General features: G+C 34.5%; 1 protein-coding gene across 1 annotated transcript in view; it reads right to left on the bottom strand.

Moving 5' to 3' along the window:
- Positions 1–12,208, bottom strand: part of BNIP3 (BCL2 interacting protein 3) — a 147,484-nt gene that overhangs the window by 100,812 nt on the left and 34,464 nt on the right. Inside the window, exon 2 of the mRNA XM_090393334.1 lies at positions 4,258–4,429. Within this exon, the coding sequence (XP_090249460.1) occupies positions 4,258–4,429 (172 nt within the window). The remainder of the gene's footprint in view (positions 1–4,257; positions 4,430–12,208) is intronic.

The following is a 12,208-nucleotide window of genomic DNA, read 5'->3' as shown; positions in this document are numbered from 1 at the left end:
CAATCCAGATGATGGGAAATAGACAGGATATTTTGGTTAGATGGATCAGAGATCGGCTCTGAATGATACCCACAATTTGTGTATGATGGAGCAATTCTCAAAAAAGGAGGGTAACCAGTAGCATGCATCAGGGTTCTGTTCTTAGGGCTCCTGCTGTTTATCTTGTTTGTAAACGATACATTATGTGGACTGACTGGGGATCTTCAGTTGTTTGCTGATGATGAAAAGTTGGGAAGAATTATAAGTAGCACTGTTGATGTTAATTCATTTCAGGAAGATTTGAATAGTCTTTTGAGTTGGACAAAGGACTGGAGTTGTAGTTTTAATATCGATAAGTGCCAGGTGTTGCATTTTGGAATGCAGAAATATTAGGCTGCGTACTATATTGATGCTGCCGAACTGCAGGAAGTGGATAAGATTAGAGATTTGTGAGTGATAGTTGATTGTAAACTGAAGTTTAGAGGGCATATTGCTAGTGTCGCAAAGGCTATGCATTGTAGTGCTGCTATGACAAGAAGTACTATGTAGGGATAAGGAAGTAGTTGTGCTACTGTATAAAGCACTGGTCATGCCACCCTTGGACTATTGTGCTCAAGTCAGATCTCCTGGTTTTCAGTGTGATGTGGAGACATTGGAGAGATCCCAGAGATGAGTGACTAAGACAATATCAGGACTTTGGAATGCTGGCTATGGAGAGAGTTTGAAGAAATGTGGATTACAGAGTTTGATGGATAGGAGGGAGAGAGAGAGGTGATATTAAGTTAGTGAGAGGATTTTATCAGATTAATCCAGAAGGGATTATAAAATGAATAGATGATGAGAGGGGATGAACCAGAGATCCCTGGAAGTTGTGTAAAAGTGTGGTGAGGAGAGGTGCGAGAAGTAGATTTTTTTTTACATAGAGAATTATCAGTGAATGGAATGCATTGCCAGAATGTGTTGTTAATGCAAGGAGTGTTAAGGATTTTAAAATTCAATATGATAAATATGTTTTCAGTTGAATGAGACTCCCACAATAAGTCTGTTTAATCCATGGAGGGTGCAATAGTAATAATAATGATAAAATAATATGATAAAAAGATAAGTTACTAAAGGTTTTACAGAGAGTAGATGCTAAAGAAATTTGCCAATACATGACTGGATGGAAGAAAAAAAAAGGAGGGCATCCCTGGAAGTTGTAAGAGTGAATGATTTTAAGACATGACAGGCACTGTGTTATCTAATATGTGGTCTACACCAGTGGTCTCAAACTGGCTGCCCGTGGGCCACATCCGGTCCTCAAAGCAATTTTATATGGCCCGCGAATACATTTCAATTATGTATTTGTTGTAAATACGGTGCTTATAGTTTTAGAGACATAGAGATATGGACTGAGCTTATGTGTGCATAAGCTCAGTCCATATCTACAATTTACAATCAGTAAATTTAGTTCCCCAGTCGACAGTTGGTGGTGCCTCAGTATTCTGGTGTTTCCGATGCACAGCTGCGCAGTTCATATTGCAGTATAGATGGAGACAAACTAACGTATGGCTTATAAAACCTGTTTATTTGTGCTTGTTGTTAGATCTACATTATATCAATACCTATCATTTAAAATTGTGCATAACTTTTGAGTGTTGCTTTCATACAAAAATTCATCTTGTTGAATTAAAGTTATAAATAAAATTATAATAGTGATTTTAATTAAGAGATTAAGCTGCAAGCCATGTCTTTGTTAAAGACATGGCTTGCAGTTTAATCTTTGTTAAAGAGTAAAATTCTTTTACTCTTTAACAAAGATTAAACTGCAAAAGATTAAAAAGAATTACTCTTTGTTAAAGAGAAAAAGAAAAGTGGACGAAGAAGGACGTGTTTTTCAAGATAAATGGGAAATTATGTACTTTTGGTGTTGTGCACAATAAAATTGTATGTTTTATTTGTAATAAGGGAATATCAGTTCCAAAAGAATACAATTTACGTCGCCATTACAAAACGAATCATGAAGAAAAATTTGAAATGTTGGTAGGCAAATTGAGGGAAAAAAAAGTTAGTTTCTGAAATCTGGCTTACAACGACAACAAAATTTTTTTACTGAAGCAACAGTTCACGCAAGTTTTGCTCTCGTGCACATCATTGCAAAATAATCAAAAACTATTTACTGATGGCGAATTCCTTAAAGATTGTTTGATTAAGTCTGCTGAACTTCTTTGTCCTGACAAACAACAATTATTTAAAAATATTAGTTTGTCAGCCAACACGGTAGCGGAACGTATTAACGAAATCGCTAGTGATTTACGATGTCAGTTAAAAGAAAAAGGTATAGATTTTGCAGCATTCTCAATAGCAGTTGATGAGAGTACTGACATCACAGATATAGCACAACTTGCCGTTTTCATACCAGGTGTTACTGATGAATTTGAAGTACTTGAGGAATTATTGGAAATAATTCCTATGAAAGGAAAAACTGGTGCACAGGATATTTTTTCTGAAATAAAAACTGTAATAGATAAATATAAATTAAGTTGGGATAAAATGGTTGGATTTGCAAGTGATGGTGCAGCTGCTATGGTTGGTAAAAAAAATGGAGTAGCGGTAAAATTAAGAAATATAGCGAAAGAAGAAAATTTTCAGAATAAATTCTGCACTATACATTGCATTATTCATCAAGAAGCACTTTGTGCCAAAAGCTTGCAGATGGATAATGTTATGGAAACAGTAACTAAAACAGGAAACTTTATCCGTGGACGAGTTCCGAATCATCGAGAATTTGTTGCATTGCTTGAAGAAATTGAAAGTGAGTACAGAGAAATAATTTATTATAATGAGGTGAGGTGGTTAAGTCGAGGAGCTGTATTAAAACAGTTTTTTGATTTAACAAATGAAATCAAAATTTTCATGACACAAAAAAATAAAACCATCGACGAGCTACGTAATGATACATGGATAACAGATTTAGCATTTCTTGTTGACTTAACCAGCCATTTAAATATTCTCAATAAAGAGCTGCAAGGAAAGAATAAACTTATCACTGACATGTATCTTGTATTAAAGCTTTTAAAGTTAAATTGCAATTATGGGAAACACAACTGGAATCAAAAAATTTCGTACATTTCCTACATCTTAAATCCTGCCCTATTATTTCAAATGAAAAATCTCAAGAATATGCAAGAAAAATAGCATTATTATGACAAGACTTTGAAGAAAGATTTAAAGATTCTAATGATTTGGAGTCTGATTTTACATTATTTTCATTATCATTAAAAACGAACATGAATAACACACCAGAAAATCTACAAATGGAGCTAATTAAATTACAGTGTGATATAAATCTTATTCAAAGATTTGAAGATACACATTTTATTAATTTTTATTTGTGCTTTTCAAAAGATAAATACCCTCAGTTACGAATTTTTGCAATAAGAATAATCGCTTTGTTTGGGCGTACATTTATATGTGAACAGTTTTTTCGCAGTTGAAAATTAATAAGTCTATGAAAAGAATCCGATTGACCAATGCGCATCTACAATCCGTGATGAAGATAGTTTCTAGTAATTTTTCTCCAAGGCTACAAACTTTATCAGAATCGAAACACCGTCAAGTGTCAAGTTGCAGTAAGAAATAAAGAAGTTTATAATTATTTACATACAAACATATGTATTTTTTCTGTATGTGTCGAAGAAAAATTTAATAAATAAAAGAAAGAGAATAGGCTGTCATTATTTATTCTCAAGTTATAAAGATTATAAAAGGGTTTCATAATTATAAAGGTTATAAAGGGGTGGTATCCATACATTAGGGGTAAGTACGGTTCAATATATATATATATATATATTCACTCTCAATTTTGTTATAAAAAAAAATTCTGGCCCGTCAGCTGCTTTCACATCGTGCAATTGGCCCGCATGCAATTCGAGTTTGAGACCACTGGTCTACACCATCATATTTAACTAATAATAGTTGAAATTATTGAATTATAAAAGCTCTAATTATGCTGCAGTTCTGTAAATTGAGCAACAATTGCCATTAGCAGTTCCACCTTTGATCCTTCCTATATATATATATATATATATATATATATATATTTATCTTTGATGTGTATGTCTCATCCTAGTATCTCATTATTTCAGTCTTCCAACTTAGACTAGGCCAGATATACTCAATTGCCATGTAACTCATTGTATATTTTGCAGTACTCCGAATCTCCCGACCCTCTCCCTTTTTCACTCTGCAGAATTTCCACTGGTTCCACTTATAATAATGATAATAAAACGAACTTACCTGTTCCTTTTGGAAGAACCTGCACTTCCTGAGGGCGATGCATGACTACTTTCTCTTTGAGCTTCCAATAATAATTTTTCCATATATGTTTCATGAATTGATTTTATTCTTGCAGGAGAATTTCTTGATGAAACAGGTTCTCCACCATTATAATAAATCTCTACCCAGTTATCTACAAAGATAGTTGTTTCAGATTTGGTTACAGAAAATTCATATTGGATATGTTCAAATTACAGTAAAATATGCAAGTTAATATTTTAATTTGCAACATTCTAGAAATTTAAAACTGGTAACACAGTAGCAACCACATATCATCTGGTTATCTTATTAATGTGCTGTGCCCATTGTTCATTATGGTAAAACTCAGTAGAACTAGTGATTTGTAAAAACAAGATGTTTTTTTACACTGATAATCAGTGTAATCTATAAATTCTGAGCAACACCACATAGTGAAGGAGAAAACTGTAATTTCTGGCAAAACTTTGCTTGTATTAGGAGCTTTTTTTTTTTTTTTTTTTTTTTTTTTGCTATGTAAAATAAAGATGACAAATGCTCATGTATAATTCAAAAATGTCTTGGGCTATTTAGTAAAAATGTATCTTTCCCCCTCAAGTGGCTCACTGAAAGCTACTTTCAGTGAGCCACTTGAGGTGCAGAATTTGAACTTCTTACTTGATGAGAAATATTTTGTTTTCAAGGATGCTAGTTTAATCTATCCATTCTTAATAAAGAAATAGAGAAAGAAAGTATACTCTATACAGATAGCAAGGCTTTTATAAATGGCAGGTCCTGCCTTAGTAATTTATTCATATTTTATAATAAAGTGAGAGTGGAATTGGAAATTCATCTCAAAGGCCAATAGCCTTTGCTGGCAACTAATTTGCTACTAACATAGAAAAATGATTTATGTCATTGATTTAGATCCCATATATTCATAGTTTAAAGACTGATGATGATCTTATTAAAGTCTAAAAATTTGGAAAAATTGCATAAAATATTGAAACTTTTTTTTTTTTTTTGGATTCTTTTCAATTGATTCCATTAAAAAAAAAAAAGAGTTATTTAAGTTGGTATGTTCAGAACATGAATGGGCATGTGATATAATAAAGGGTGCAAGTGGTAATAAGCAAAATTATGTTCATGGATTAAAGTGACAGGTTACAATAATTTTTCATATAGAGCTCGAGTAATTAAAAAAGCAAGTTTTTTTAATTCTTAATTTTTGGAAGAATTAAAAATTCTTCCAAATAGTTGACTAGCAGTTATTCAGAATACAAAGAAGATTATAGCATAACCAGTTACTATCTCTTTTTCAACATTAAATCAAATAGTAAAGAGACAAATTAATAAAAATCAGAATAAGTCCAGATGTTTCCTGATAATTAAAATGAAAGTTAGAATTATTTGAAAAACACTTAACATGTACATGTCCCCCCCCCCCTGCCACACACACACAAAAAAAAAGATTGCAAAGAATACAAGCCTATCTATCTATCTGTCTACTGGTGGCACTGATCCTAAATGAGTGGAGTTAATTCTTGGAACTAATTTAGATACTTTTTATACTTGGCACATTTCTCAAGTATAAGAGATGTGTGCTAAGTATACACAGAGCTAATGTAAACAAGCTGAAGGTTAAAAACATCTGAAAGACTATTTATGTTTTGTGCACAAAATTCTGACAGTATGCAGAACAGCATGCTGCTCATGTTTTGAAATAGCTTTCTTTTGTTATTTCAGAAACAGATTTTGAAAGAAATCATCTCACTTATTATTTTTTTTTATTATATTAAAAAAAAAAAAAAAAAAAAGACGCCTATCATTCAGAGAAGTACAAAATACTAATAAAGGTGAATTTGGGATAACTTCTGGATGCAACTGCTTTTTCAAATAACATAGTATGTGTGAAAATTCCTTTATTCTACAATATAAGATAGTTTGAATCTGGATATAAGTAGAAAAAAAAAATTCAGAGCAGCACTGATAATTATTAATATTAATTATAATTAATCAATATATTTCTTGGGAAATTGTGATTATTTCCCAAGAAAATTTGATTTTAATTAAAAAAAAAAAAACTCATGTTTACCATCACTAAACAAATTTGTGATAATTCACAGATTGTTAACAACATGCCTACCTGTATATCCAAAATGTCTCTTATTATATTATGAACAGTGGAGAGATATCTGAAACATAGTTCAATAATTAGTAGATATGATGACTTCATGGGATGCACAGGATACCAGATTAATGTTGGAGAAGGCAGGTTGCTATGAGGGGAAGGAGAGAAAGAAAAAGCAGTACTGAGAAAGGAAATGGAAAATACAAAAATGAATTGAAGAGGATGAATGGAAAGATTAGGAGAAAGATAATTCTAATGTTTCCATTAAGTTATGCAAGAAGAACATGAGTAGAAATGAAAATCATGGGAAATAGAGAGGATATCTAGAGAATGAGCAAGTAATAGAAACAGTGAGAATGACAGGAGAGAACAGAAAAGTGGAAGTGAGAATGTAGGAGAGAAGAGTGAGGTATGATAGTGAAAGAAGAATGAATGGAGCCACATGATGTGATGATTTTGGGTGTGCAGAATACAACAATTACTTTCCTGAGAAAACAGTAGAGAGAGAGAGAGTGTGTGTGCACGCGCGCGCGTGTGTGTGTGACTATGGCAATAAAAAGATAAAATGCCGATTGATATAAATGATCTAAAAAGTGCAAATCAATTTGCAGAAGATTTCTTCTACAAAAAAGGTATTTGGGAAAGTTGTTGCTATCTGGATAAGGAAGGAGGGGGGGAGGAGTGTTGAGACAAAGAGACTTCAGTTGTCTGGGTGAAGGGTAGAAGAGATGGACTGATGTAGGGACAACTAGCTGGGGAGATGGAAGCCAGTATAGTATAGCACAGAAATAAGTGGTCTGAGGAGAGCAATAATAGGTACGAGACTAATAGAAACAATGATAATGCACTGCTTCTTCAATGTACAAATGTCAAGATTCTCAAAAATGAAGAGAAAGAATTTGTAGTTAATAGATTCAGCCTGTTCAAAGAATACTTACTGTATCAGTGAAATGTAACTCAAATAAGATGTTCTATTACACTAGAAGGGTAATTCACATTTCAGCAGGATAGAGAGAGTAAACAGGATGGTGAAATATTACTTAAGTGGTGAGATGTGCCTTCTCAGATTTGAACAGACAAGGAAATAGCACCGGTGACTTGAGTGTCTAGTAGTGAAAAGGTAGCATTGGACAGGAAGGTATACTAGAGAAGATGTGCCATAGGTTGAGAAACAGAGAACGACAAGCAGGTAATGTATGGCGAGTGTGAAACAAGTTCATTATGGGGGGGGATTAACTAAAAAAATTCAATAATGCCTTTTAATTCATTTATTGGGAGCAAGAAAGGCTATTTTAGCCCTGTTTAACTTTTGGAGACTGGATAGGCAGTTCAACTGCTACTGGTAGCAATTGGAGACAGTTGGCTCAGGACTAATTTAAGAGGCATTCAGTGAAGAGACTGGCAAACAAGTGCTGCCATCTCATGGTTCCTAACGCTAACACAATATTATTAACATTTGACCTCCATGGAGTGAGAGACTCATCGTGAGAAGTACACATTATTGAACACAATGCTCATCTAACCATGCCTTAAACTGATTCAATGTGTTTACCCCTACAACACACTCAGGCAATGCATTCCACTCACCAACCACTCTCCATGCAAATCACCTATTCTTCATCCTCCTTATACAGTTTCATAATGATGACCTCTTGTCCTACCATACTCTCACATTTTATGAAAAATCTCCATGTCGACATAACAATCCCAGACTAGTTATATTTTCAATTCATACCCCCCCCCCCCCAATTGATGAGGCTCTGCAACTTACATTCTCTCAATTTGTCCTCATACTCCACATTCCAAAGACCATTATAAATTAAAGATCTCAAGAAATTATATACTTGGTTTCATCCTTTATTCCAGTGTAAGCAAACAAGTTTGTGCCTGAACTATTTTCAGAACTATATTTTCAGCATTATATGGAGAAATTACAGATTTTTAATGTAGATGGAAGAGTGTGTTTGCAAGGTGCAACTTGAATGTAGAGTTGATGGCAATGATGTATTGGTGATTGAGGACGATAGCAGCAAGAATGTAGAATGAAGAGATACTTTGAAAGGGCAGATAGTGAGTGAGACAAAGCAAATGAGTGAGATGGTGAAAGAAGTTATCAACTGTAATGTGAATGACAAACAATATGAGCATTCAGAAATAGTAAATGCTAAACAAATGTGGTGAATGACAAGTCAGAATAGTAAGACAGAATTAAATGTGAAAGATGGTGGACTAGAAGAACAAACGAGAAATTGTTTCTTTAAAGAAGCTAATATTAAAACATGAACACGAGTGAGGATATTCAAAAAGAACTAGTAAGGTTGAAGAATGAATTAAGGTATATGCAGAGTGAGATAGCACATTTAGAGAGGTGATTGCCTTGGTTTCAAGATCAAGGACAGCTTGTGCTAAAACATGTCTCAGCAATAGACAGATAATAAACAGATAGGAGAGCATAAACAGATAAAAATCAATGTAGAAAAAATATATAAGGATTAAAAACAAATGTAATCTGAACTGATAAAACTAATATATACAATATGTGCATAATTTATATATGATGATAAAGATTAATGCTCTATAAAAAAAAGAAATAATGCTTGATGAATCTGATAAAATCTGCTCGAGTGTGATCTATACTAACACAATGGACACAGATGGCAGAGTCTATCATGGCTTTGCCAGTTTAACTATGACCATACTTTTAACATTTAGAGTGGTGAAAAGGATTTGGGATGTAGAGCCTAACTAGATAATTTAGATATCCTGCTTTCACAGATGTTGATGATTTAAGTGTGTCGAAAGTAAGGATGATATTGCTAGCGAGGGGTCCATCTCTATATAAGAGTAGTATTGTAATGTCTATCGCCCCATGATTTTTTATTTTGGAGCAGGTCTCTTCATCTGGGATATCAAGGAGATCCCATTCAGATATTACTCCTTAAGAATAGCTCAGTTTTATGGAGTAACAGTGATTGGTATTCCCCTAATGGATATTATGCAGAGGAGATGCACTGACTGGGTTTAGGCTAGAATTTCTTCACTAATTTGGGAAATCTGCCCACCGTTTCGGGATGAAGAGTGAAATTTTCGCGAGTGGTTGTTCTTTAGTCAAGTGTAGCATTAAAAAGGTTGGTATTTATTGCTATCGCTGATGTTTTTCTTCTCTATTTTGTTTTTTTTCAGTTGATGTTTCTATATTTTATGGGTATGATTGGCTTGTTGAGGGTTCCTGATAAACTTGATGAAAAGTTAGTCATTCTCAATGGGAGTTTGATTCAAGACCAGAGCTCCCCGCTTACCATGTACTACACAAGGATGGCCACTCACTAGACACAATGACTCAATTGGGAATGAAACACCTGGGATACCCTTGGATGCTTTACTGGCACCACAGCAAGCCTTGGGCCCTGTCCCCAGACCACTGAGAAGGCAACCTTACTGGCAGGCAAGCCCACTAGCCAAGTGATCCTGGCCAGCCCATCCAGAATTGCTGGATGGGCTGACCAGGATCACAAAACAAAGACCAAAGTGGTGCGAGATCACCAGGATCTCCTTTCTGGATTTCAACGTTTTGCACTGCATGGCAAACAGAGGCAAGACATTGCATCCCTGTGATGGTAGTGTGAAACACAGGATAGCAGAAAAGACTGAGAAGTAGAAACAGATGCCTCATGTGGAGGGGAAGAAAAGACTGGTAGCTGGAGGTGTAAGAAGGAAAGTGCCAGTGGGAATTGAGTCAGAGATGAATGATTGCAGTATCTGTCCAAAAAGAAATCTAACTTTTCATAGAAAATAAAACACAGGCCAATTATAATTATTCAAATCATTTATTTCAATCAATATACTCTCCCTCAGCTTCGATACAGCGTTTGGCACAGTCAATTAATTCGTTAAATGAATTTTTTTATATCGGTTTTTGGGATACTGTTGAGGGTCATGGTTACTGCTGCTTGAACATTTTCAATGGTGTTGTATCGCTTTCCTTTCATTGGCAAATGAAGTTGGGAGAAGAGAAAGAAGTCACAGGGTGCTAAATCAGGTGAATATGGCGAGTGATCCAACACACAAAAACTGTCTCACAATGTTTGAATGATAGGGGTGGTGCATTATCGTGCAAAAGTGACCAGCTGCCTGCATCACAATATTCATGCCATACGCTACGAATTCTCGCTATCAATGACTTCAAAACTTCTAGATAAAACTTGCCACTGACTGTTTGGCAAGGCAGAACGAATTCTTTATGAATAATGCCCTTGGAATCGTAGAAACAAATCAGCATTATCTTTACTTTTGACTTGTCCAAGCGACTTTTTTTTGGATGCCCTCTTCTGGTGGTCTCCACTCAGCACTCTGACGCTTTGTTTCAGGCTCATACTCAAAACAGCATGTTTCCAGTAACGATCGTTTTAAGGAAGTTTGAGTCCTTGTGAGCGGCTTTAATGAGGTCTTTGCAGTGTTCAATTCGATACATTTTTTGGTCATCAGTCAACTTGTAGGGAACATATCACAAATTCAATTTACTAAGGCCCAAACTCTCGGTCAAAATGTTGCGCACAGTTGATTTTGGAATTCCCAATTCATCTTCAATCAATCTCACGGATGACCTCGGGTTTTCTTTGATGAAATCACGCACTTTTTGGATGCTAACTTTGCTCAGTCCAGTTTTTGGATGGCCCAGCTTTTAGTTGTCCTCAAGCATCTCACAACCACTTTGAAATCACTTAAACCACTCATAACCTTGAGTACGGGATAAGCATTCATCACCATATGTTTTTTGAAGCATTTGATGCGTTTCGGTAAAACTTTTACCAAGGTTAACACAAAATCAATTGCAGCTCTGTTTGAAACTCATTTTCCAACCGTTCGTCAAAACACGCTATCGCTCTTGGCACTATAACTCGGCTTCTAATGAAACAAATGTTTATGACATTTGTTTCATTAGAATTCAACACTAATGAAGGTTGTTACTTTTGACAACAAAAAGATACAACAGGTGGCACCACTAGTTTCTTCTATTTTCGAAAAGTTTGGCTTCTTTTTGGACAGAGGGTGTAGAATGGCGGAAACTGGTATTAACAAGTCCTTTCCTTCATGCTTACACAGTGATTAGAAAACATTTTATGAAAATTATGGATACAACTACCGTGTTAGAGTAAAACTTTAGTTTAATATAAACCAAAATATACACTCGATGTTTTGACCTTCACATTAAGGTCATCTTCTGGAGTATAAATATATATACAAAGAAACAAGCTGCAATATAATCTACATGGCATGCTAAAGTTACTGATCAATTGTTAGAACTATTTGCTGACCTCTGGTAACAAACAACATCAGCACATACAATTTACTATTGAAACTGAAAATCAGAATTTGCTCCTTTCCTGGATACACTAGTCACACGTCTTCCCTTCACTGTTTACGGCAAACCTACACACACTGGCCAATCCATACATGCTAATTCATATCATCACTCTTCGCAAAAATTTGGAGTCATCAAAACCCTCAAAAACAGAGCTATAACAATTTGCTCTAATGAACAAGATCTTAAACAAGAATTAAAAATTATTAGCAATACATTTATAAATAATGGCTATAGCAAAAATACTATTAATAAAGTTCTTCATAAACTTTATCAAAAAATAATATAAATTACAGTAAAACTATCCAATACATTAAAGGGTTATTAGAAAAAATTAATAGAATCCTATATCATTATAATCTTAATGCCACTTTTAAACCACCTTTAAAATTAAAAACATATTAAACTCCTCTAAGGATCCTCTCCCTCCACTGGCAAACCCTGGAGTTTATTGCATCTATTGC

The sequence above is a fragment of the Typopeltis vanoorti genome, chromosome 5 (assembly GCF_054136105.1).
Source record: "Typopeltis vanoorti isolate ZY-2024b chromosome 5, IOZ_Tvanoo_1.0, whole genome shotgun sequence".
Taxonomy (NCBI): Eukaryota; Metazoa; Arthropoda; class Arachnida; order Uropygi; family Thelyphonidae; genus Typopeltis; species Typopeltis vanoorti.
Note: the sequence above shows the minus strand (reverse complement) of the source record. Positions and strands in the feature narration are given on the sequence as shown.